Below are 27,819 nucleotides of genomic sequence, written 5' to 3' on the forward strand. Positions count from 1 at the left end.
GAACACGTGCGCGTGTGAGCAAGCAAGCAAGAGAGCGACCACGAGAGAGAGCACGTGCGCGTGCGAGCAAGCAAGCGAGAGAGAAAGCAAGCGAGAGCGCGAGAGAGAAAGCAAGCAAGAGTGCTTGAGAGCGCGCGAGCGACCATGAGAGAGAGAGAGCATGAGCGAGAGCGCGCCATGGCAGAGTGTTCCAAAAAAATATACAACGTACGTCACCCCAGACTACACTAAAGTGTACCCCTGCCTAATAGGGGTCAAAATAGTGACAGTGTTGCCCGCTGCACTGTTTGCAACAGTGACTTTTCTATTGCCCATGGTGGGTTAAGACTGTAAAAGGCATGTTGAGGTGAGTTTAACAGGTGTCATTCATTCATTAGCATAGCTAACATTATTTAAACTAGCTGGCTAGCTGCTAAGGAGCTGCTCTATTGCAGACATCCCACCTCTCCTGGAAGTCTCCCGCAAATTGATGGTGCTACCTCCCTGAAATGAGTTTTTGCAGGGTGGGATGTCTAGATACTGTATGAGGCTTGGCTTCATTGAGAGATCCGAGACAGTTTGTAAACACACTCCTGCTCCTTTTGGTGTACAAAGTGTGGTGAAGTGAAGCCTACTTTAGGAAGTTAGCAGTGTCTGTCAGACATCAGATCCAACAGATCAGGCAACCACTTCTTCTGCCATTAAATTTACATTTTGACATTCACGTTGGCATTTGTTTCTGACTTTGCTATGTGAATTACACCTGCACTTTTTTTTACTTTTGGTGTTTAATTTTAGTTTTTTTGGGGAAGTTTTTCAGTTCTTATTGCTTTGCCAAATCAGATATTTGCAATTACTGGAAAGAAAAACTTAAATAGATGCATCCCCTTTCAGTTTCTGGGATAAATCACAACTAAATAGATAAAGAGAAACAATAAACCTACAGATTAAATTTTATCCAATGCATCCTAAGTTTTTACTAATCTGTGTTTTTTAGCCTTTGAACTAAATGAATTTTTAAGCAGTTTTTTTAGGTTTTCACTTTTTGGTCATTTCAACCTATTTTGGTTATTATCATTAAAACTGAACAAATGAGGCACAAGTCACTTCTGCCTTTTTCTGGGGGGCTTGTCCAAGGTCTGAATTTTGTACCTTAAAATTTTAAAGTTGAAGTTGAGTTTATTGTCGTATGCATAAAACATGTATATACAGGTGCAATGAGTCCATTTAGTGCAAGGTAATCAGAATAGTAATAATGATGATTTGGCCCATGATATTATGCCAATCTTGATGCAAATTTATAATAAATGTCCTCCTACTGAGTACATTCATATCCCTCCAATCCCTTCATTTTCATGTGTCTGTCTAAAAGCCTCTTAAGCTCCAGGAGACCACCCGATTCAGTACCCATAGTAACCTATTCCAGGCACCTATCTTTTTCTGTGTAAGTAAAAAAACTTGCCCTTCAGGTTGTTTTAAACTTCCCCCCGTCTAACCTAAAACACATGTCATCTGATGTTTGGCATTTCTACTCTGACTAAAGTTTTATCAGCAGCAGCATGATTTCTTTATCTTCTAGATTCAAACAAGAGGACATGAGTTGAGAGTTAAAGGGCAAAAGTTTAGGGGTAACATGAGGGGGAACTTCTTTACTCAGAGAGTGGTAGCTGTGTGGAACGAGCTTCCAGCAGAAGTGGTTGAGGCAGGTTCCATGTCATTTAAAGTAAAATTGGAAAGCTATATGGACAGGAAGGGGATGGAGGGTTATGGGCTGAGTGCAGGTCGGTGGGACTAGGTGAGAGTAGGAGTTCGGCATGAACTAGAAGGACCGAGATGGCTTGTTTCCGTGCTGTAATTGTTGTATGGTTATATATATAGTTACTCAACACCCAATGAAGGCAAGGACGCTAAGAAAGTCTGCAGATTCTGTAAACCCAAGCAACACACACAAAAAGCTGGAGCAACTTAGCAGGTCAGGCAGATTCTATGGAAAAGTAAAGTCTCGGCCAAAAACATCGACTGTTTATTCTTTTCCATAGGTGCTTCCTGACCTGCTGAGTCCCTTCAGCGTTTTGTGTGTGTTGCTACGGATTCCGTATGTCTTAGTTTCCACCTTATCCACTTGCCTAGCCACTTTCCGTGAACTGTGGACCTAGACTCCAATGCCATCTGTACCTCAATGCTATTAAGGGGTTTACCGTTTACTATTTACTTTCTCCTTTCATTTGGCCTCCCAAAGTGCAATACTTTACGCTTGCCTGGATTAGACTCCATCAGCCACATCTCTGGCTATATTTGTAAATAATCTATAACCTGCTGTATTCTTTGAGAGTCCTTTCCACAGTCCACAACTCTATCAACTTTGATGTCACCCACAAACTTGCTAATCCTTCCTTCTAAATTTTCATCCAAGTCATTGCTATGTATCACAAACAATAGAGGTTCCATCAGCAACCCCGATGGAACACCACAGATTACAGACCTCCAGACGAAATAACAGCCTTACACCCCTACTCTTTTCTATGGCCAAGCCAGTTTTGGATACAGACTTTCTGTTCACCCTGGACCCCATGCACTTTTATCTTCTGAGTCAACCTACTATGAGGAACCATATCAAATTCATTACTAAAGTCCATGTACGCAACATCAGATTGTTTTGTTATATCCTCAAGAAACCTGATCAAGTTTTAGAGATATGACCTGCCCTGTACCAGACCATGCCTACTGTCTAAGCAGGCCATGCTTTTCCAAATATGCATAAATGCTATCCCTCAAGTATCATCACCAGTAGCTTCCCTACCACTGATGTGAGGCTCACTGACCTAGAATTACCTGGATTATCTCGTGCATCATTCTTGAACAAAGATACAACATTTGCTGCACTCCATCCTCTGGAACCTTGCCTATTGCTAGTGACGACACAAAGATCTTTGTCAAAGCCCAGCAGTCTCCTCACTTGCTTCTTTCAATATTTTGAGATATATGCTTTCAGGCCTTGGGTGCCTATCCATCTTAATGCTTTTCAGAAGACCCAACACTACCTCCCTCTTATTCTCAAAATGTTGTAGCATATTCGCATATCCCACTCTGCCTGCATTATCCTCCGAATTCTTCTTGTTGGTAAATACTGACACGGTGTACTCATTTAATACCTCAACCAGTTGCTCTGACACCAAACACAAATTCCCCCCTTTATCCTTGAGTGGCTCTACCCTCTTCTTAGTCACCTTCTTTTTCTTAATATGAGCATAATAAAATTCATGTGTTGTGGGATGGAAGCTGTTATCTGGTAAGATACTTCATAATATTGAAAGGTATTTGAATTGCAAAACATTGTTACCAGGCTTATTGATTTCCATTGGGGCTAATTTTTTTTTTCATCTGTGAAGGTGCTCATGTACAAAGGCCATTCCCAGTGCGCAGTACTAAGAAATAAGACAGTGGTCAATAGAGCAAGGCCATTTTCATAGCACATGGAGAGAATACACAGAGACGATCATTAAATTCTTTGGTTTGATCACACTTCTACTCAAGTGTCAGGGTTCAAGATGCTGTGCCAGCCCACCAGTGTTGCCACACATTCTGGCTCCAACAAAGCATGCCCACGATGCTCAACAGAACAATGTAGAACACAAATCAGACCACGACAAACAAAACAGCGACACAAACATAAGCCCACATTCCTCCCTCTCTCACACACACATACACAGTCCTCTAACCCTAAGGCAGTCCATATTCTTTGGCCTCCAATGGACCTAGATTCAGATTTGGATATTGCTGATAGTGTAACTGCTATAATACTCTTTTATGATGTTTCCATTTTTGAATGATATCTCCTAGGTCTATTGACAAGAGTTAGAATAGTATAAGATTACATTTGTCATCCTTTCAATATAATTATGTATTGATACTTAAGATGTTGGAATGTGCCATTATTATACCAGTAACTATTTTGGTCTACCCTACCCATCTCTGTTATATTTATTCTACACGTAGGCTATGACTGAAGTGCCTCCCTATCTGAATAGTATCAGGTTCTCATTCTTCTCATCAATACTAAATTACAATTTTTAACCTATCTATCTGGGCTCACTTCACCCTTATCTCATTCATGGTCATCGGTGTCAAGGTTCTAACACAATGAGTACTCTTACCCTGATTGCTATAATTTAAACAGCAAAGACTGAACTATTGAACTTTTTTGTCTTGTCAAGTTTCCTATCGTGCCCTATGATTAGGCTACATTTATGAAACTGAAAGGGGGACATAGAGGGCATTTCAGAACTCCATTGTGGAAAGTGAAATAATGCTAGGACTGCAAGTAATTCCTGCTTGATTTCTAGTTTAACCAAGTCTGAAGTTGGTATGTTAGTTTTGAGGTAAAAGTAGTTTTCAGAACTTACTATTTTTAGATGGATATCCTTAATTATTAAAGTCCTAGTTAGGTAAACTAGTAAAGTATCTAGTTTTATTTAAGTTTTCACACATTCCCATCATTCTGTAAATGAAAGCTCATGGTGCAATACCTTAAAAGTAGTGACATTAATCAAACCAGTCAGATGTCACAAGTGATAACCATATATAACCATATAACAATTACAGCATGGAAACAGGCCATCTCAGCCCTTCTAGTCCATGTCGAATTCTTACTCTCACCTAGTCTCACCGACCTGCATTCAGCCCATAACCCTCCATTCCTTTTCTGTCCATATAGCTTTCCAATTTAACTTTAAATGACATCGAACCTGCCTCAACCACTTCTGCTGGAAGCTCGTTCCACATAGCTACCACTCTCTGAGTAAAGAAGTTCCCCCTCATGTTACCCCTAAACTTTTGCCCTTTAACTCTCAACTCATGCCCTCTTGTTTGAATCTCCCCCGCTCTCAATGGAAAAAGCCTAACCACGTCAACTCTATTTATCCCCCTCATAATTTTAAATACCTCTATCAAGTCCCTCCTCAACCTTCTTCGCTCCAAAGAATAAAGACCCAACTTGTTCAACCTTTCTCTGTAATTTAGGAGATGAAACCCAGGTAACATTCTAGTAAATCTTCTCTGTACTCTCTCAATTTTTGTTGACATCTTTCCTATAATTCGATGACCAGAACTGTACACAATACTCCAAATTTGGCCTTACCAATGCTTTGTACAATTTCAACATTACATCACAACTCCTATACTCAATGCTCTGATTTATAAAGGCCAGCATACCAAAAGCTTTCTTCACCACCCTATCCACATGAGATTCCACCTTCAGCGAACTATGCACCGTTATTCCTAGATCCCTCTGTTCTACTGCATTCTTCAATGCCCTACCATTTACCATGCATGTTCTATTTTGATTAGTCCTACCAAAATGTAGCACTTCCCATTTATCAGCATTAAACTCCATCTGCCATCTTACAGCCCACTCTTCTAACTGGCCTAAATCTCTCTGCAAGCTTTGAAAACCACAACTCCACCTATTTTAGTATCATCTGCATACTTACTAATCCAATTTACCACCCCTTCATCCAGATCATTAATATATATGACAAACAACATTGGTCCCAGTACAGATCCCTGAGGCGCACCACTAGTCACCGGCCTCCAATCTGACCAACAGTTATCCACCACTACTCTCTGGCATCTCCCATCCAGCCACTGCTGAATCCATTTTACTACTTCAATATTAATACCTAATGATTGAACCTTCCTAACTAACCTTCCATGTGGAACCTTGTCAAAGGCCTTACTAAAGTCCATATAGACAACATCCACCGCTTTACCTTCGTCAACTTTCCTAGTAACCTCTTCAAAGAAATTCAATAAGATTTGTCAAACATGATTTTCCATGCACAACAACAATTTAAAATATTCAAATGTTCATTCAGAATGCAACATTTTACACTAAACATTGTAGTTTAGATTCTGATTTATTTTGTACATGTATGCCTATAGATTGGAGAAGCACATAATCATTAAAATTCAACCATTAAATTTTATGTTCTCTATCTAATATTTTCCTGGAGGTTTTTTAGCATCTGGTACTCTGCTAGTATGACTTCCTTTGATCAGCATTGGATGACTTAATTATGTAAAGTCTGTTTCTGAGAGAGTTTTTGCCTTTTTAGGCTGTAGAATACTGCAACAGGATCTGGAGATTCCAGTACAGAAACACAAAAATTAGCATTCAGTTACAGTGGGTAACTGAAAAGGTTGATGAAACACCATTATTAATTGCAACTGATATGGAGTATAAAAGTTGGAAAATTTTGATGCAGTTTTACATGGCATTGGAGAGAGTACACCTGGGCTATTATGTTTTGGTGTCCATAGTTAAGGAATAATACATCTTTGTGTTGGAAGTGGCACAAAAATGTTCCCAAATTGATTACTGGGATGAAATGGTTAATATAGAAAGAATGGTTAGCAGCTCAATAACTGTATATAGTTTTTGGTCTCTATATTTAAGGAAGAGCATACTTACATTGAAGGCAGTACAGAAAAGGTTTACTAGGTTGATTCCTGTAATGAAAGGGGTGTCATGTGAAGAAATGTTGAACAAGCTGGGCCTTTTCTCATTAGGATGTAGAAGAATGTGAGATGATTTTATTGAAATACGTCTGATTCTGAAAGGGAGTAATGAGATGAATACTCAGAGATTGATTTCCCCAGTGGGAAGTCTAGAACTATGGGGCATAGTTTCAGAATGAGGTCCATTTTTGAAAGAAATGAAGCGGAACTTCTTCCCTGAGGGTTGTGAATCTTTGAAATTCTTTACTCCAGGAATTGTGGAGGTTGAGCCATAGAATGTATTCAAGTGGAGACTGACAGATGTTTGAATTACAAAGCAAGAAAGTAGGAAAGTGCTGTTGAGGCCAAGAATGGAACAGCAACATGATGGACAGAGCAGGCTCCAGGAGCCAACTGGCCTACTCCTTTTCCTTCTCCTGTTTCTATTTCTTATGTCCTTGTATTCCCACAAGACCAAGGGTTGAAGAATTTCATCCAAGTCTTTAATTAAGACATATCAAACACTTTTGTTTGGCCTTGTATTTTATGTCTTGTTTCGCTAGTGTATGGTTTAAATTTTCTGTATTTGAAGCTTGCCAAGATGTACTGTAAATTTTATTTTGATGTTGCTAAGTCAAACAAATTCTGACAACCCTGAGAAAGGAAATATGCTGGAAGTTCCAGTATTTCCTCAGGGGTCTGCTGGAATAGTGTAAGTGGTGTATGATTGTGTCAATGCATCAAAACCATTTGCAAACAAAGCATGAGGCCACTGTTGCAAGGAATCAGGAGTTGTACACTTCGCATCCAAAGTACAGATCCCTGCCTCCATTACTGATTTCCCTGTGGCCAGGTGTAATGTGATGGGTTAGTTTACTTGCCAGTTGAAAGCTGCTTCTGCCATGCCGGTCATTTATTGGCCTGTTCGACGGATGCAGCAGATCTTTCCCGCTGGTTTCCTTGTGTGCTAGGGCACCAGTGTTCAGTTCCGGACACGTCAGGGGTATAAGAACAGCATGTGTGAGAGACTGGCTTGCTTTTCCTTAGTCTCCAGGGGCTCATCTTTGCACTGAGATTGTGAACAGTGCTGAAGAACCATTGGGAAAGTATGCTGCAAATATAGGAGGGCCCACACTCATGCCTAGCTAAGTACCTGTTTGTTGAATGTTCCCACAAGACCAAGACCAAGTTCTGTAGTTGTGTAACCTGGAGAGACTTAACAAAGTATCTATAGAGTTTGAAGTATTACTGAATGTTTAGTGTTGTAGTTTTTGTAACTTAGCGTGGCTTAGATGAGTACTTGTTTAACTTAGATGTTTGAATGTTTTACTGTTTGTTTGTAAATAAATGGTTAACATGCTTATTCATTATCAATGTCTTTTCCATCTCACTTACCAAAACCATGAACCTGCTTCCCTGTTAACACCAGGCTTGGCAGTTCAGCTACAGGTCTAGACAGTGAGTTGACGGGATTGGGGTTGGAGTGTTGATGCTTATACCAGGAACTCAGTGCCCTGTTTTCAAATACCATCCTGTACACACACTCCAGTAATTCATCCTGCCCATCAGGGTGATGTTTCGTAACCATAGACAACTTGATAACCATAGACAACTCCCACCAATGTTTTCTACCATTTGATGATTCTTCACTTCACCCAGAGAGATTTCCATATTATTTCCTTATGATGTTGAAGAAAGCCATTCAGCTCATCATGGCATCTCTCAGAACTCCCCATCAGTCCTATTCCCCCACTTATTTCCCTGTACAGTAACTTGTTCTGTCACACATACTCATCAACAATCCTCCTGATTCTCCTACTAATGATCTACACTGTGGATAACTTACTAATAGATCTGTGCAACACCTCGGGAAAACCAGTATGGTCACATGGAGAAGGTGCAAACTCTACACAAAGAGCATTGGATGAAGAAATCAAACCCAAGTCCCTGTATCCATGAAGCAGCTGCACTACCCTTTGAGCTCCTCTGGCATATCTTATTTTTGTGATCCAACATCTTTTCTTGCTCCAATTTCATCCAATAATCTACACTGAGAATATCCAACAAGTTAATACACAAGTAATTGGAATAAATAATGAAGTTTTGCATTAGAGGTACTTACATTCACAGCCTTAGGTATTAATAACTTTAGGATAGAGCCAACTTTAGCATTCAAAAGAAGTCCTTTTGAGTTGCAGTCTCCTTGTAACATAAAAAATGTGACAGCTAACTTACGTGCAAGTTCCCACACAGCAATATGATAATGAGCAGATTATATTTTTTAAATGACGTGGATTGATGGATGAACTTTGGCCGGGACTCTTAAGAAAATACCCTACATTATTTCCAAGTGGCATCAAGGAATCATTAAAGCTATAGTGAATGAATAGGCCTCAGTTAATTTCTAATTCACAAGATAGCACACTATGCGTCAATTTAGATTATTTTGCATTGGACTCTGGGATAAGTTTTAACCTACAACCTTTTTGATTCAGGTGAGCGCTGTCTGTTGAACTGTGGCAGACTTTGTGAGAAGCTTTTGATATAGTTTTCAATATGATGTTATGTACTTTATGATCTGTGGAAACAAATGAATTCCAGCTCTAGTGCTGCTATAATAGAATGTTAATGGAGTCCAATGAATGAGCATGAGCAGTGAGATCAATATGCCACTTTGATTACCACAGAAACCTTGCAAAATGTTATTTTGAATTATGCATTTATTGTTAGTGGCACATATCCAGTGTGAGGTGGGGAAAAACACAATGGATGAGGCTCCTACCTTTGAACTTGGCCTTACATATATTAAATTTTCTGTTTGCTAATTAGCATTTTTAACAGTTTTTAAAATCCTTTTCTTACTGAAAATCTTGCAGAGTTGTAGTTGTACTGAGACTTCCAACTCTGTGTACTTCATCCAACAAGTCAGTCTTTGACCTTGGGACTGGACTGTAACTGTCAGTGGTTTGATTGACATATGTCCAAGCCTAATATGGTTCTTGCATACAGTTTTGAGAAAGCGCTACTCAGTAGCACTAATGATCAGGAGTTTTTAATGATTGCTACAATTACTGTTCAATATTATCACACACAATCATGCTGGCCTGAGCTTTGTGTGCTCAACAAGAAATGCCAGTTAATTGTGTGAAGCAGATTGAATCTAGGTAGGAAATTGGTTCCATGGGTGCCCTAAAGAATGGCGAGTATTAAAGGAATAGCATGTCATTTACTTTAAAAATATCATTTTTCACTGACTACTGTTACACTAGAACCAATATATTAGCATTTGGAAAGGCAAAGACTGATTAAGGTTAGCCAGCATGGTTTGTATATGGTAAATTGTGTATTACAAATTTAATAGAATATTTTTGAAAAGGTAACTGAGAGGATTGATGACAGCCATATACTTGACTAAAATAATTACTATTAATATCTATTACATGATGATCTTTATAAGGTCTTCCATTGTAGACGGGACTGGAAGGTCATGCAGGGTTGGCTAGACAATTGAATACAAAATTGATTTGATTAAGGGAGTTAGAAGATGGTAATGGAAGGATTTTTTTTTCAGATTGGATGCCTGTGTCCAGTAGTGTGCTGCAGGGATCAGTGCTGGGTCTTCTGTTGTTTATCATGCAAATGATCTGGAGGAGAATCCAGATAGCGTGATAAGTTTATTTTCAGATGACACCAAAATTGGTGGTATGGTGGACAGTGAAGAAAGTCGTGTTAAGTTTACCATAGGATTTAGATCAACTGAGAAAGTGGGAAAAGGAGTGGCAGATGGAATTCAAGTCAGACAAATGGAGTCATGCACTTTGAAAAGTTAAACCAGGGCAAGTTATGTACAGAAAATGACAGGGCCCTGGGGAGATTTGTAGAAAATAGAAGCTTTGGAATGCAAATACATGATTCCTCGACAGTGGTTTACAGGTAGACAAGGTGGTGAAAAGGGGATATGGCACATCGTCCACATTAGGCAGGACATTGAGTACAAGAGTTAGTACATCATGTTACAACTGTACAGGGCACTGGTGAGATTGCACCTGGAATATTGTGTGCAGTTATAATTGCCATACCAAAAAAAGAATATGATTGAAATGGAGAGAGTGCCAAAAATATTCACAAGAATGTTGTTGGGACTGGAGAGCTTAGTTGTAAGGAGAGACTGGGATGGCTGTGACTGTTTTCCTTGGACCATAGGAGCTAAAGGATGACCTTACAGAGGTTTGTAAAATCATGAGGGGGACAGATAAAGTGGATAGTTGCAGCATTTTTGCTGGGAAAGGAGAGTCTAAAACTGGAGGATGTCAGTTTAACATGCAAGGGGAGTGATTTAAAGAAACCTGAGGGGTGTTTTTCACACGGAAGGTAATGGGTATGTAAAGCAAACTATCAGAGAGTGTGGTAAAGTCAAGTTAAAGTCATTTTGACAAGTTCATGGATAGAAAAGTTAAAATGGGATATGGTCCAAATGGGACTAGCTCAGAAGGGCACTCTTGGTTGGCATTGATGAGTTAGTCCAAAGTACAGTACCTGTTTCTCTATAATATAATTTATGACTCTAGTTCCTTTGACAGTTCCTTCTAGATAACTACCATTCTCCCCTAAGAAAATTCACTCTCAGATCTTTAAATTTCTCCACTCCAGAATGTGACATCCCAAAGTGCATTAGTTCACACGTAGATTTTTTTCACAAATAATGAACACCAGTCCCTGTGCTACACCACTTATTGGAGACTTCCAATCATAAAAATTGTGTATCACTACTTCCCTATCCTATAAACAAGCCAACTTTGGATCCAGTTTGCCAACACACCTCAAATTCATTATGCCTTAACCTTCTGGACCAGTCCACAATGCAGGAACTTGTAAAAAGCTTTACTGTAATAAAGTCCATGAAAACTACATCTACTATGCTGACTTCTTCTAAGTTGCCTCCTCAAAATTCCCCATCAGACTTGTGAGATATGATCTTCTTTGCTGACTCCACTTCATTAATCCCTAACTTTCCAAGTGAACATAAGTCTTGCCCCTTGGAATCTCACTAGCCTGTAATTTCCAGGTATATTTCTACTGCCCTTTTTTGAATGAGGGTCAATGTGAGTTATTATCACAAAATGATTGAGGAACTCAGTAGGTTAAGCAGCATCTATGGAAAGGATTGAAGTGTCAATGGTTCAGGCTGAGACCCTTCATTAAATCTCATCAGGTCCTGACGAAGGGTCTCAGCCTGAAACATTGGCACTTTATTCTTTTCCATAGATGCTGTTTGATGTTTCGGGCCAAGATCTTTCATCAGGACCCAGTGATAAGCCCTGATGAAGGATCTCAGCCAATGTTCCCTCTAACGTGTGCATGTTTGAGTACACACACATCTTTGCTACTAGCGCACAAGGAATTTAAACTGTGAACAAAAAGTTGTCACCCTCTAGCTCGTTGGCGAACTTGCAAGTGAGAAGAAATGGAGTGATATTTGGAAACTTGACTTTTTGAAGCGTCATTTAGCAAGCAAATCACATATGAACTGTGCGCAAAAGCTCTTAATTTTTTATTTACAGTGTTTTGCGAGCTGTTAAAGTGAATACCTCTATATATAAAATTGAGTGCGCACATGTTGTCACTGGGCAAAAAAAATTGCACAGCACAAGATTTTTGCACACACTGGACATTACAAATTAGAGGGAACATTGATCTCAGCCCAGAATGTTGACCCTTTATTCCTTTTCATAGAGGCTGCCTGGCCTGCTGAATCCTCCAGCTTTTTATGTATGTTACTCTGGATTTCCAGCATGCACAGAATTTCTTGTGTTTATAATGTGAGCTCTGTTTTCTGAGACTTTGTATACAGCTTGCTAGATCATCTACACATATCAATATTCTCATCTCAGCCGCTGATCACCAGCTGTGAGAGTGGCCAATTCATGTTCTGGAACTTCTTGCTCGAAAGCACGTGAGAACTGCTATTGGCTGCATGAGGGGAAAAGATGACCTTTTCATAGTCAAGGTGTCCAGCTGGAAGAAAGTTGTGTATTTATGAGGTCGTAATCAACAGAAAAAAAAGTCATTAAACATTTCCTTTCAGTTGCTCTTTAGGTATAAAAGTCATATTATAAAATGCTCCTTTGTGGCAAATAGGAATTAGAAAATTTTGCTCACACAGTGCACAGGAGATATAAGCACTGGCACTTTGTATCACTACCGGCCTCCATTTACTGTAGTTCATGTGAACTAGCTCCCAGACTGTTGACTGCAATGCATATGGTATACCACAGATGTTTTTTTCAGATTCAGATTTATTTACCATATCTACGTCGAAACATAATGTGTCATTTGCTTTAACAACCAACATACCTAGGGATGTGCTTGGGGTGGCCCACAGATGTCACCACACATTCCAGCAGCATATCAGCATGCCCACAATACTCAGCAGAACAACATAGAATGCAACAATCAACAAAGCCACAACAGCAAAACAAGCCCCTTTCCTCCCTATCACCTACCCGCACATACACATGCAGACTATCCTCCAACTCCAGTCTCTAGGCTTCAGCCATTAGGATTATTGTTAAGACCATTGTTGTCCGTAATATATAGAAAGGACCTGGATGAGAATGTAGGCAATCTGATGAGTAAGTTTACAGATAATATGAAAATCAGAGGTGATGAAAGCTGTCTAAAGATACAGTGGGACGTGGATCCTGGAAAGTTGGGTAAAGCTGTAGCCGATGGACTGAAGTGCAGTGTACCTCAACAGGTGACAAAAATGGTGAACCTTCTTGTGTTTAATATCAGTTGTTAGCTTTCATGATGAAGACTTAAAAACACATTATTTCACTTTGTTGACAAATTAAATTATTTATGGATTGCCCCTATATAATCTTATTCAAATATACATTAATTGTTAATAATAACAGAAAATTACACTTTTTGTAATGCTTAATATTTGGTAGAGAATATACATGTTACAGGTTATTTCCTAGAAGCTGCCATTCACTCTCATGTCATGCACAAAATGAGCTATGTGGATACAGAATTGGCTTGAAGATAGGAGGCAGAGGGATATGGTGGAAGCTTGTTTCTCAGACTCAAGGCCTATGATTACTGGAGTTCCCTAGCCTAGTGGTATTTGTCATCTATATCAATGATTTGGATGAGAAGGTACAAGGGATGGGTAGTAAGTTTGAAGATGGCACTATGATGGGTTGGCAGTGAGGATCATCAGATTTTACAAAGGGATCTTGATTAGTTGGTAAGTAGTCTGAGGAAAGGCAATGTAATTTATTTTGGATTATCTATCTATTTATTCATTTAAATCTTACATCTGTCCTACAATGTGAGGGAGTAAAAAATCTTTGTGCTATAACTCCATCGCAATGTACAGACATGTGAATTTATAAGTCTAATGGCTTGTGGAAAGAAGCTGTCCCATAGCCTGTTGGTCCTGGATTTAGTGCTGCAGTACCATTTGACAGATGGAAACAGCTGAAACAGTTTATGATTGGGGTGACTGGTATCCCCGATGATTTTCCAGGCCTTCTTTAAGCACCTGCTTCTATAAATGTCCTCAATGGAGGGAAGTTCACATCCAGAGATGCGCCGGGCTGCCCATACCACTCTCTGCAGTGTCCAGCGATCAAGGTTGTGCAGTTCCCGTACCAGGCGGTGATACAGCTAGTCAGGATGTTCTCAGTGGTGCCCCTGTAGAAGGTCTTGAGGATTTGGGGGCTTATGCCAAACTTCATCAGATGCCAGAAGTGGAAGAGATGCCGTTGTGGTTTTTCGGCCACACAGCCGGTATAGACAGTCCAGGTGAGATCTTCGGTGATGTGTATACCGAGGAACTTGAAACTAATCACCTTCTCTACTGCAGTCCCATTGATGTAATCTGGGCGAGCTTGTCTCCTTTCCTCCTGTAATCCACAATCAGCTCTTTTGTTTTCTGGACATTGAGGAAGAAGTTGTTTTTTGGAACCACTGTGTCAGAGTGTTAACCTCTCCTCTGTAGGCTGTCTCATTACCACTAGAAATAAGGAGAAATAAGGCTGTTCAATACTTTTACTTTATACTTTATTGTTGCCAAACATTGATACTAGAACGTACAATTATCACAGTGATATTTGATTCTGCGCTTCTCACTCCCTGGATTACAAATATTAAATATTAAAAATAGTAAAAATTTGTAAATATTAAAATTTTAAATTATAAATCATAAATAGAAAAATGGAAAGTAAGGTAGTGCAAAAAAACTGAGAGGCAGGTCTGGATATTTGGAGGGTATGGCCCAGATCCGGGTCAGGATCCGTTCAGCAGTCTTATCACAGTTGGAAAGAAGCTGTTCCCAAATCTGGCCATACGAGTCTTCAAGCTCCTGAGTCTTCTCCCAGAGGGAAGAGGGACGAAAAGTGTGTTGACTGGGTGGGTTGTGTCCTTGATTATCCTGGCAGCACTGCTCCGACAGCGTGTGGTGTAAAGTGAGTCCAAGGACAGAAGATTGGTTTGTGTGATGTGCTGTGCTGTGTTCACGATCTTCTGCAGCTTCTTTCGGTCTTGGACAGGACAACTTCCATACCAGGTTGTGATGCACTCTAGAAGAATGCTTTCTATGGTGCATCTATAAAAATTAGCGAGGGTTTTAGGGGACAGGCCAAATTACTTTAGTTTTCTCAGGAAGTAAAGGCACTGGTGGGCCTTCTTGGCAGTGAACTCTGCTTGGTTGGACCAAGTCAGGTCATTTGTGATATTGACCCCGAGGAACTTAAAGCTTTTGACCTGTTCCACTTGCGCACCACCGATGTAAATTGGGTCGTGCAGTCCGCTACTCCTTCTGAAGTCAACAACCAATTCCTTCCTCTTGCTGACGTTGAGGTTATTGTCTTCGCACCATGCCACCAGGTTCTTAATTTCCTCTCTGTACTCAAACTCATCATTACCCGAGATACGGCCTACAATATTGTGTCCTCTGCAAAATTAATCAGCAGAATGGAGCTGTGTGTGGCAACACAGTCGTGGGTGTAAAAGAATTGGAGGAAGGGACTCAGGACACAACCCTGGGGGGCACCTGTGTTGAGGGTCAGAGGGGCAAAGGTGAAGGAACCCATTCTTACCACCTGTCGACGATCCAGTAGGAAGTCCAGGATCCAGCTGACAATGCGGGGTGCAGGCCAAGGTCTCTGAGCTTCCTGTCAAGTCTGGAAGGAATTACGGTGTTGAATGCTGAACTGTAGTCCAGGAACAGCATTCTAATGTATGCATCCCTCTTCTCCAGGTGAGTGAGGATTAGTGTAAGATGTTGCTTTTTGGGAAGATAAATGAGGGTCAGACTTTCACCATGAATGGTAATGCCCTTGGGGAGTTTTGTAGAACAGAGGGAACTAGGAGTACAACTCGGTGTCCTGGAAGTGACAGGGTGGTAAAGGAGCCCTTAAAACGCAATGGCCTTTATCACTCAGACCATTCAGTATCCAAGTTGCAATTAATGGAGTATGATGGTGAGGCCATATTTAGAATATTGTGTTCAGTTTTCGTCACTCATCTATAAGATGCCATGAAGCTGGAAAGAGTGCCGAGGAGATTTACAGGGATATTGCCGACTCTTGAGGGACTGAGATCTGAAGCGAGGTTGAGCAGGTTGGGACTTACTTTCACTGGGGTAGGAGAATGAGGGGTGATGTTCTAGAGGAGTTTAACATTATGAGAGGCATTGAAAGGGTGAATGGGAGCAATCTTTCACCTATGGTTGGGGAATCAAGAACGAGAGGGCATAGGTTTAAGCTGAGAGGGGAGAGTATAGGAACCCAAGGGGCAACCTTTTCCTCCAGAGAATGGTCAGCATATTGAATGAGCTGCTAGAGGAAATGGTTGAGGCAGTATATTAGCAAATTTTAAAAGGTACTTTGACAGATACATGGATAGGAGAGGATCGGAGAGTTAAATGTGGGCAAATAGGAATAGTGTAATTAGAAATCGTAGTTGGCATCGACCAGTTGGGCTGAAGGGCTGTTTCTGTGCTGTATGACTGTTTGACACTACATGAGGTGACTTGCAAAATATCTCGGAATCAGGAAAAAATCTAGTTTTTAAAAAAGCAATAGTTTTTCACTCAAATCATTGTAAAATTTGATCTATGTGGTGTGACAACATCTACCTGCAGACACTGCAGATGGCAGCTCATTGCCATGCTGACTGCTGCGACATGGGTCAGCTTTTAAACAGTATTATCCATTGGTAACCACAGTACAGCATTGCACAGAACAATACAGCAACTTGAAATTCTTCCATGGAGAGGAGGAAAAGCAGCTGGTGTTTTTAGGAGCTGAGTTGGTGTGAGAGATAGGGAACCTGTGTAGTTAGGCAGCCCCAACAAAACCTACCAACCTCCTAGCAGTTGCAAGCTTATCAAGGGACCAATGATCTTAGTATCAGCAGAAAGACATAATATGCTGAAGCTGCGAATATCTTCAGTGGTCCTATGGTCAAAAGCAAAGGACAGAAAATGGACTGTGATATTCCCTGCAAGCACAGCATTGATACCCCAGTGTGTATCTTTTACTTTGTGTTATTTTGCTAACTTGCCTCAGGTTTTGCTATATCTTCTTCAATGAGTCATAAATTTAGGTCACTCCTCTTAACAGCCACATTCTGGCAGATAATGCAGAAAAGGCCACTGCATGCTAGATGATATTGTTTAATCTGTGTGTAGTGCTCAGATGAATCACGACTGGAAAATGGCTGGGTAATTTCCAAATGGTTGCTAATAAAACTAGAACTGGTTGCAAATGTGATTTAAGGAGTGCAAAACAGTTGTTCCAAATGGTCCAATTTCTAGGCATATGCCTCTTAAGAGACAAACTTATTAATTTTTTTCAATTATTGACTCCTATATTTTTACCTAACTTAACAGTAATAACATTTTCCAAGTCTTTGCTAGTCCTAAGTGCATGGCAGCCAAGAAAAGTGCTCCCAAGAGTCTTGTCAGCTCTTCAAGTGAATAACCAAATGTACTTTAAACATAATAAGGGGGTTCGGTCTCTACAACCCTTTGCCATTGTACTCTAGACGTCAGTATTCTTTGAATATTTCTCTTCAACTCCCTACTAATCCTACTGCCAGACAATATAATTATGTGCACTCTAATTAAAGTCACTTCTCTGCTAAGAGAAATGGATCCTTCCTGTTCACACAGCTTTATGTTCTTCTAATTATTTACATCTCAATTACATCTCCACTTATTCCCTCATGTTCCAAAGAAACCAGCCTGCCTTGACTGTCCCTCCTTATAACCAAAATTCTCCCATCCTGACAAGAGCCTAACCTCTTGTGCCATCTGTGGTAACATTACAACTTTGAGACCAAAAGAGCTGAGTTCTCATGACTTTCTTGTTCTCGTATTCTATACCTCAGCTGTGACAGTAAATATTCAGTACATCTTTTTTTGCCATGTGCTTTGCCGTTCTAGCTTTGGCAAGGAGGTTCCACTGAAACAAATAAAATGTTTTAATAAAATTATATTTACACCCAATTAACCAAATGAAATGATTTTTTCTACTAAGCCACAAACAAAATCTATTCAATTGCTGTTTGCAGGATTATTCTCATGGATGATGCAATGGACTGTCCAATGTCATTTATGGATTTTTTGTATGCATTCCAGATACAGTTCTACTACTGTGGTAAGTTTCTATCTTTATTGCTTTCTTGTTTCATTTGGGTGAACAAAACAAGCAATTGAATCATGAAACGGTGCTGAGGGCCTGAACAGCTCTCTCTACATTGTATTGTATTTGAAATTAATAATATTAGGCAATATATAGTAGTACCCTCTTGAATTTAGAAGTCATCTGATAGTTCACAGCTTATACAACCTATGGTTCCTAACAGAACAATACCTGTCGAATATTCATTGACGTAGGTTGACTCGTTAATTTTAGGACAAGAAATCAATTTGAAGCAGTGATTTACTGGAAAGTCAATTTTTCCTTTGAGTCTGCTTTGAGACTTTAATTTTTTTAACTTAAATCCCCATCAACCAATATGAGACATGAACATCTACAATTGACTAGTGTAATATTGTTACAAACCTCACAATGCTTATTATAAATAAATTATTTTTCTAAGTATGCCTTTCTTCTGCAATGGTCGGTAACTTTTGCAACAATTGCAGGTGTTCTTCAAAATCAGGTTTAATATCACTGCCATATGATGTGTAATTTGTTGTTTTACGGCAGCAGTACATTGCAATACATAATATTTTTTAAAACTATAAATTACTCTAAGAAATAAATAAATATTCCTGAAACACTGAGTATATGTCTTCAGGCTCCTATACCTTCCCCTTAATGGTAGCAATGAGAAGAGGATATGTCCTGGGGGCTGGGGGGGGGGGCTTGATGCTGGAGAGGCTGGTTCCCATGATGGAACTGGCTGTGTTTACAACTTTCTGCAGCTTTTTCTGATCCTGTGGGTGCCCCCCTCATACCAGACAGTGATGTAACCAGAGAATTAGCTCTCCATCGTACATCTGTAGAAATTTGCGAGGGTCTTTGGTGACATACCAAGTCTCCTCAAGCTCCTAATGAAATATAGCCATCATCATGCCTTTTTTCTGTGTTACATCAACACATTGGACCCAGGATTGATCTTCAGAGATGTTGACACCCAGGAACTTGAAACTGCTTACCCCTTCCACTGTTGAGCCCTCATTGAGGACTGTTGTTTGTTCCCTTGACTTCCTCTTCCTGAAGTCCACAATTGCCTTGGTTTTACTGACGTTGAATGCAAGGTTGTTTTTGCCACCATACTCAACCATCTGATCTATCTCACTCCTGTACGCCTCCTTGTCACCATCTGAAATTCTGCCAACAATAGCTGTTTGAGCTGTGCCTCGCACACAGTTGTAGGTGTAGAGAGAGTTGAGGAATGGGATAAGCACACATCCTTGAGGTGCACCAGTGTTGATTGTCGGTGAAGTGGAGATGCTATTTCCGGTCCAGACAGACTGTAATCTCCCTGCAGAGGTCCAGGTTTTCACATTTGTTGATTAGAACTGAGGGTATGATTGTGTTGAACACTGAGCTGTAATCAATAAATTACTTACAGGCTGGTATAACTATTATCCAGTTGATCCAAGACCGAGTGGAGAGCCAGTGAAATTGCACCTGCTGCTTTGTGGTGACAACAACAGATGAGAATGTATTTATATGTGAAATATATGTTTTATATATATGTGTGTGTGTGTGTGTGTGTGTATACATATACAAACCCCATTTCCAGAAAAGTTGGGATATTTTCCAAAATGCAATAAAAACAAAAATCTGTGATATGTTAATTCAAATGAACCTTTATTTAACTGACAAAAGTACAAAGAAAAGATTTTCAATAGTTTTACTGACCAACTTAATTGTATTTTGTAAACATACACAAATTTAGAATTTGATGGCTGCAACACACTCAACAAAACTTGGGACAGGGTTAAAATAAGATTGAAAAGTGCACAGAATATTCAAGTAACACCGGTTTGGAAGACTCCACATTAAGCAGGCTAATTGGTAGCAGGTGAGGTATCATGACTGGGTATAAAAGTAGCGTTCATCAAAGGCTCAGTCTTTGCAAGCAAGGATGGGTCGTGACTCACCCCTTTGTGCCAAAATTCATGAGAATTGTTAGTCAGTTCAAAAGGAACATTTCTCAACGCAAGATTGCAAAGAACTTAGGTCTTTCAACATCTACAGTACATAATATTGTGAAAAGATTCAGAGAATTCAGAGACATCTCAATGCGTAAAGGGCAAGGTCGGAAACCACTGTTGAATGCGTATGATCTTCGAGCCCTCAGGCGGCACTGCCTAAGAAACCGTCATGCTACTGTGACAATTACAGCCGCCTGGGCTCGGGAGTACTTCGGAAAACCATTGTCACTTAACACAGTTCGTCGCTGCATCCAGAAATGCAACTTGAAACTGTATTACACAAGGAGGAAGCCATACATCAACTCTATGCAGAAACGCCGGCGAGTTCTCTGGGCCCGAGCTCATCTCAGATGGACTGAAAGACTGTGGAACCGTGCGCTGTGGTCAGATGAGTCCACATTTCAGCTAGTTTTCGGAAAAAACGGGCGTCGAGTTCTCCGTGCCAAGGATGAAAACGACCATCCAGATTGGTATTAACGAAAGGTGCAAAAACCAGCATCTGTGATGGTATTTGGGTGCATCAGTGCCCACGGCATGGGTGAGTTGCATGTATGTGAAGGTACCATTGACTCTGAGGTGTATATTAGGATTTTAGAGAGACATATTTTGCCATCAAGGCGACGTCTCTTCCCGGGATGTCCATGCTTATTTCAGCAGGACAATGCCAGACGACATTCTGCACGGGCTACAACAGCGTGGCTTTGTAGACACAGAGTGCGTGTGCTTGACTGGCCTGCTGCCAGTCCAGATCTGTCTCCTATTGAAAATGTATGGCGCATCATGAAGAGAATCAGAGAACGGAGACCACGGACTGTTGAGCAGCTGAAGTCTTATGTCAAGCAAGAATGGACAAAATTTCCAATTGCAAATCTTCTACAATTAGTATCCTCAGTTTCAAAACGATTAAAAGGTGTTATTAAAAGGAAAGGTGATGTAACACAATGGTAAATAAACCTCTGTCCCAACTTTTGTTGAGTGTGTTGCAGCCATCAAATTCTAAATTTGTGTATGTTTACAAAATACAATTAAGTTGGTCAGTAAAACTATTGAAAATCTTTTCTTTGTACTTTTGTCTGTTAAATAAAGGCTCATATGAATTAACATATCACAGATTTTTGTTTTTATTGCATTTTGGAAAATATCCCAACTTTTCTGGAAATGGGGTTTGTATATATATTTATGGGTGAGAGAAGTGTAGAAGTGTAGAGAAAGAGAAGTGTTAGAATAAAAGCAAGAAGGCAATAGATTTCTGATGAGAGAATTGACAAAATAAAAGTATAAAAGTAATGTAAAGTCTTTCATCCAGAACATGCATAATGATTATGAATCTATAAAGTAGGAATGCTTTAAGTTTTGAACAAAGGAATTATTAATCATAGTATATCAAGGACTCCATAAGACCATAAGATAAAGGAGCAGAAGTCGGCCATTCGGCCCATTGAGTCTGCTCCGCCATTTTATCATGAGCTGATCCATTCTCCCATTTAGTCCCACTCCCCCACCTTCTCACCATAACCTTTGATGCCCTGGCTACTCAGATACATATCAATCTCTGCCTTAAATACACCCAATGACTTGGCCTCCACTGCTGCCCATGGCAACAAATTCCATAGATTCACCACCCTCTGACTAAAAAAATTTCGTCGCGTTTCTGTTCTGAATGGGCGCCCTTCAATCCTTAAGTCATGCCCTCTCGTACTAGACTCCCCCATCATGGGAAACAACTTTGCCACATCCACTCTGTCCATGCCTTTCAACATTCGAAATGTTTCTATGAGGTCTCCCCTTATTCTTCTAAACTCCAAGGAATACAGTCCAAGAGCGGACAAACGTTCCTCATATGTTAACCCTCTCATTCCCGGAATCATTCTATTGAATCTTCTCTGTACCCTCTCCAACGTCAGCACATCCTTTCTTAAATAAGGAGACCAAAACTGCCCACAGTACTCCAAATGAGGTCTCATCAGCGCCGTATAGAGCCTCAACATCACATCCCTGCTCCTATACTCTATTCCTCTAGAAATGAATGCCAACATTGCATTCGCCTTCTTCACTACTGACTCAACCTGGAGGTTAACTTTAAGGGTATTCTGTACGAGGACTTCCAAGTCCCGTTGCATCTCCAAACTTTGAATTCTTTCCCCATTTAAACAATAGTCTGTTCATTTATTTTTTCTGCCAAAGTGCATAACCATACACTTTCCAACATTGTACTTCATTTGCCACTTCTCTGCCCATTCTTCCAATCTATCCAAGTCTCTCTGCAGACTCTCTGTTTCCTTAGCACTACCAGCCCCTCCACCTATCTTCGTATCGTCAGCAAACTTAGCCACAAAGCCATCTATTCCATAATCCAAATCATTGATGTACAATGTAAAAAGAAGCAGCCCCAACACGGACCCCTGTGAAACACCACTGGTAACCGGCAACCAACCAGAATAGGATCCCTTTATTCCCACTCTCTGTTTCCTGCCAATCAGCCAACGCTCTATCCACGTATGTAACTTTCCCATAATTCCCTGGGCTCTTATCTTGTTAAGTAGCCTCAACAGAAGGTTGACTCCATTTTGAGTTACAAACATGGAAGGTGTGAAAATGAGGTATTACTCAGAAACTTTGTATTTTCTGATAATATGAAAGAAGTTAATGTCCTAAAATTGAACCACCAAGAAATCAACTTAAAGAAAAGCAAAATCAAGAGTTGAAAAGCATTACCTGAATGAAATATTCATAAAAAAGGCCCCTGAAAAAATGCAAAATTAAAAAGGGTATTTGAAATCCATGAAGCAAAATGAAAGCACGTAGATAAATATGATGAAGAAAGGCAAGGGGAAGGAAACTAAGCTATAGTTTCTCTGGAAACTAGAATGTTCACAATAACTCACAAAGCCAGTGTTTAAAACTTAAAGCATTCCTTTTTTATATGTTCATAATCATTATATACTGTATGTTCAGGATTAAAGACTTCATATTACTTTCATACTTTTATTAATCCATTGTAACTCCCAATGGAATCCATCTTCTGCTGAGTCCTTTATATACTATGATGAATAATTCCAGTGTTCAAAACTTAATGCATTCCTATTTTATAGGCTCATAATAGGTAGTAGGGAGAGATAGTATATGAGGGAGAATATGGCGGTATTAGTTTTGAGGATGAATGTATAATATTAAATGGATAAATTTAAGAAGCTGGTATGGCTATGTTAACATCAGATTTCAAGAGTAATTCTTCAGGGAATGGAGTTGCAGCTTATGAGAAATAAGCAATACAGTTGTAAGCATAAAGTCAAAGTATTAAAAGAATCCAAAAAATGTGTCTAATTATGGAAAAAAGATAGGATACCACTGAAGTTATTTAAAACTGCATTTGCAAACAGGAAGATAATTAAATTGTTTATTTAATTTATTAGGTTATAGGGAGTTCATGATTACCCCTGCAGGCTAAATACAAATGCTCTGCCAAGTGGAGGAACAGGACATCATTTTCCACAAGCAAGATTTGAAATATGTAAAAGGTTTGGGTGACACTACTGGTCACTCGCTCAGTGATGTCCAAAATCTAGCTATTTTATCCTGCAAGGGAAGGAGAGAGATAAAAGATGTTAATGACTGTCAAGGTGTTCGGGTTATCTGCCTTGCTCTTGTTACTAAGTTCCCAATATGTAAAAATGATTAATTGTACTTTAATTTTCTATATAATTTATGCCCTGATACAAAGTTGTTTTAGATCTCTAAAATAACCCATTTATAATGTTGCAGAGTTATCAATAATTTTTCACTCTATTTGGAGAATGGAGAAGACTCTGATAAAATTATTTCTCTACAATTTTAAATTTGGAATGCCTCATTTTATCTGTGCTGTGTGGGTGTGTGGATCTTTATACTTGCATGAGAGAGAGGGGCTGGTAAATTAGAGTGGGTGGAAATATTGCGAGAAATATTACATTCTAGGCCAATTAGCATATATTGTTCTTATCTGGTTCCGGTTCATATTATGGATTTCAGCAACGAGTTGTTGAATTATTCTGTTTATAATTACACTAGCAAACATAGTATGCACTCAAATGGGTAGCAATCATTTCTCTCCATTTTGCTGCATTTTTGTTGTTCTTTAAAGAACACAACCATTTCCTTCAACTTTTAATGTACACCTCTACACCTGTTCTAAAATTATCTTGTAGCAGTTATACTTAATTATATTAACCCAGATTCTGATTCTGATGATGAACAAGGTCATTAGTAGTTTTTTGAATATCCACACTTTCAATAAGCTCTTATACTAATGTTTGCAGTAATGACATTGCGTTATCTCTATCGGGGCTTTGAGGTCCTGTGTGCAGTTTAAGAACATAGCTGATTGAACAGTATAGCACAAGAACATGCCATTCGACCCACGATGTCTCTAACAACCATTATACCAATTTAAACTAATCCCACATGCCTGCATATGGTCCACATTCCTCTGTTCCCTGCCTGTTTGTGTACTTTTCCAAATGCCTCTTATATGTTATTATAATATCTGCTACCACCACCTCCCCTGGCAGCATGATCCAGGAGCCTGTCTCTAAAATAAGAAGTTGCCTCACGAATCTCCTTTAATCGTTACCCCATCTCACCCCAAATCTGTGCCACCTACTTTAAACATTTGCCCCTGAGGAAAAAAGGATATATTTGTATTGCATCATTATATATACTTCCATTGTGTCAGCCTGTGATACTCCAGAGAGAACAATCCCAGTTTGTTCAACCTCTTCTTATAGCTAATACTCTCTAATCCAAGAAACATAATGGTGAACCTCTTTTGCGCCCTCTCCATTTACTTCCTGTAATACAGCAATCAGATCTGCACACACTCCAATGTGGCTATACAAAGTTTTATACAGTTGCTACATCACCTCCCAACGTTATATTCATTGCCCAAGCCAATATAAGGCCAGTAAACTATATACCTTCTTTAACACGCTTTACTTACGTTGCTACTTTCAGGGAGCTATGGATTTGCATCCCAAGATCTCTTAGTACATCAGTGCTCCCAAGGGCCCTGCCATTTACTGTATAGTTTCCTCTTGCACTTGACCTCCCAAAGTGCAGCATCTCACACTTGTCTAGGTTAAACTCCATCTGTCATTTTCTGCCATATTATATTTCCAACTGATCTATATCCTGCTGTATCCTTGGGCAATCTTCACTACTGGCTAAAATCTACTGATTTTTGTGTCATCTGCAAACTTGCCAATCAGTCCACCTACATTTTCATCAGAGTCATTTGCATATTTCATAAATAACAGAGGTCCCAGCACTAATCCAAGCAGAACACGGTTTAAAGACCTTCAAATTGGAATCAGAATAGACCTTTTAATCAGAATAACATCCCTCCACTACTATGCTCCGTCTGCTATGACCAATCCAATTTAGAATCTAATCTGCCAAGATACCATGGATCCTATGTGCCTTAATCTTCAGGATCATTTTACCATGTGGGACTTTGGGAATGTTTTACTAAAGTCTATGTAGAGGACACTGCCCTACCCTCATGAATGATCTTTGTCAGCTCCGCAAAACAAAAACTCTAATTAAACCCCCCCCCCACACAAAGCCATGGTGACTACTCTGAACATGTCCATGTTTCTCCCTAAGAACCTTCTGCACTTACCTCTTTACCACTAACGTAAGGGCTACTGGCCTATAATTTCCTAGTTTGTACCTATTGCCCTTTTCAAACAAAGAAACAAAGCTGAGTACCCCCACTCTTCTGGGAACACACCTGTGGTGAAAGAGAATACAAGATCTCTGTCAAGGCCTCAGCAATCTCCTCTCTTGCCTCTCTTAATAACCAGAGACCAATCCCATTAGGTCCTGGGGATGCCATTATGTGCTTCAAAGGACTGAGAACCTCTTCCTTCTGGTAATCAATATTCTCAAGAACTTCAGCACGCCCTCCCTGATTTAAGTAGATCAAGCAACATCATAAATGGGAAAGGAATTGGGCTGAAACCTGCGTCAGTATAGATTTAAAAACGCAAACACGAGGAAATCTGCAGATGCTGGAATTTCAAGCATCACACATAAAAGTTGCCGGTGAACACAGCAGGCCAGGCAGCATCTATAGGAAGAGGTACAGTCGACGTTTTGGGCCGAGACCCTTCGTCAGGACTAACTGAAAGAGGGGCTAGTAAGAGGTTTGAAAGTGGGAGGGGGAGGAGGAGATCCAAAATGATAGGAGAAGACAGGAGTGGGAGGGTGATCTTTCTAACTCCTCTTTCAGTTAGTCCTGACGAAGGGTCTCGGCCCGAAACTTCGACTGTCCCTCTTCCTATAGATGCTGCCTGGCCTGCTGCGTTCACCAACAACTTTTATGTGTGTTGCTCAGCATAGATTTTCCTGCTATATCTTAAGGTATGCTTATCATCATTTTCTTTACGCCTTCTCTCATTGTACATTCTTATCTTGCTTTGAAGTTACAAAATGGGCTATATTTTTTGTCATTTAATATTTTAAGTGCCCTTACCCATCCCACCATCTAACCAGTTATTGATGAGGCTTTACAAAATTATTTTCTCTCAGTTGTAAATTTAATCTTCCTTCACAATTTAGTTTATCCTCATTTTCTTTTGTCTTATAATTCCTGCATTTGTCTTTATCTGTACTTAATTAAACCATCATCTGACTTTGAACTAGATCAGCAGCCCTTCATTTTTGAATTCTCCAGTGGTCTTGTGGAGAAGACAGCTCACACTACTTTCTCAAGCACATTTAGGCATGGGCTTGAAATGCTGGCCATGCCAGTCATGCCAAGATTTTTAAAAATGAATAATAAAGTGGTAATTTTGGATAAATATTGAGTGTGGCTATTATGCCAGCAGTGCTACAAACTACATTGCTAAAGAATAATGTAAAAGATCGAGATAATTAGACTCACTGTAGGCTTGTTAAATTTATTGACTATATTGAAATACCTGGAGTGATACTGATCAAATGTGCAGCATCCCCAAGAATGTGATGACTAATGCAACTGGATAACAAGTGCAAAAACAAATTTAATAACTTAAACATAGGCCATCACTGGGTTACGATTGTCTGATTTATGGGCATCACTACATGCAAACAAGTTCCTGTATTATTATTAGCTTTCAAATAGGTACCCAGGTGCCAGGGTACGGGATGTCTCAGATCGGGTCCAGAATAATTCTGAAGGGAGAGGGTGAGCAGCCAGTTGTCTTGGTACATGTTGGTACCAATGACATAGATAGGAAAAGGGAGGAGATCCTGAAGAGAGATTTCCAGGAGTTAGGAAGGAAGCTGAGAAGCAGGACCACCAAGGTAGTAATCTGGGGATTGCTACCTGTGTGCCACGTGCTAGCGAGGGCAAGAATAGTAGGATCAGGCGGGTGAACCCGAAGGGGGCCAATATCCTGGCGGGAAGGTTTACTAGAGCTGTTAGGGAGGGTTTAAACTAGTTTGGCAGGGGGATGGGAACTGGAATGATAGAGCGGAGGAAGGGGAAAACAGAAATAAATCTAAGATAGTGAACAGTAAAGATGTCAGGAAAGACAGGCAGGTGATGGGGCAAATTGTAGCCATTCGGATGAGTTGCAGTGCAATAAGGTTGCAGTGCAATCAAAGCAAAAAGTACCAAGTACTGGACTTAAGGTGTT

General features: G+C 39.9%; 1 protein-coding gene across 2 annotated transcripts in view; it reads left to right on the top strand.

The window, feature by feature from the left end:
- The window catches only part of cstpp1 (centriolar satellite-associated tubulin polyglutamylase complex regulator 1), a 285,371-nt gene that overhangs the window by 219,501 nt on the left and 38,051 nt on the right, over nt 1–27,819 (top strand). For both annotated transcript variants that reach the window (XM_063061781.1, XM_063061782.1), the window contains one exon: nt 18,061–18,146. In XM_063061781.1, the coding sequence (XP_062917851.1) occupies nt 18,061–18,146 (86 nt within the window). The remainder of the gene's footprint in view (nt 1–18,060; nt 18,147–27,819) is intronic.

Source organism: Mobula hypostoma, chromosome 11 (assembly GCF_963921235.1).
Source record: "Mobula hypostoma chromosome 11, sMobHyp1.1, whole genome shotgun sequence".
NCBI classification, from domain to species: domain Eukaryota; kingdom Metazoa; phylum Chordata; class Chondrichthyes; order Myliobatiformes; family Myliobatidae; genus Mobula; species Mobula hypostoma.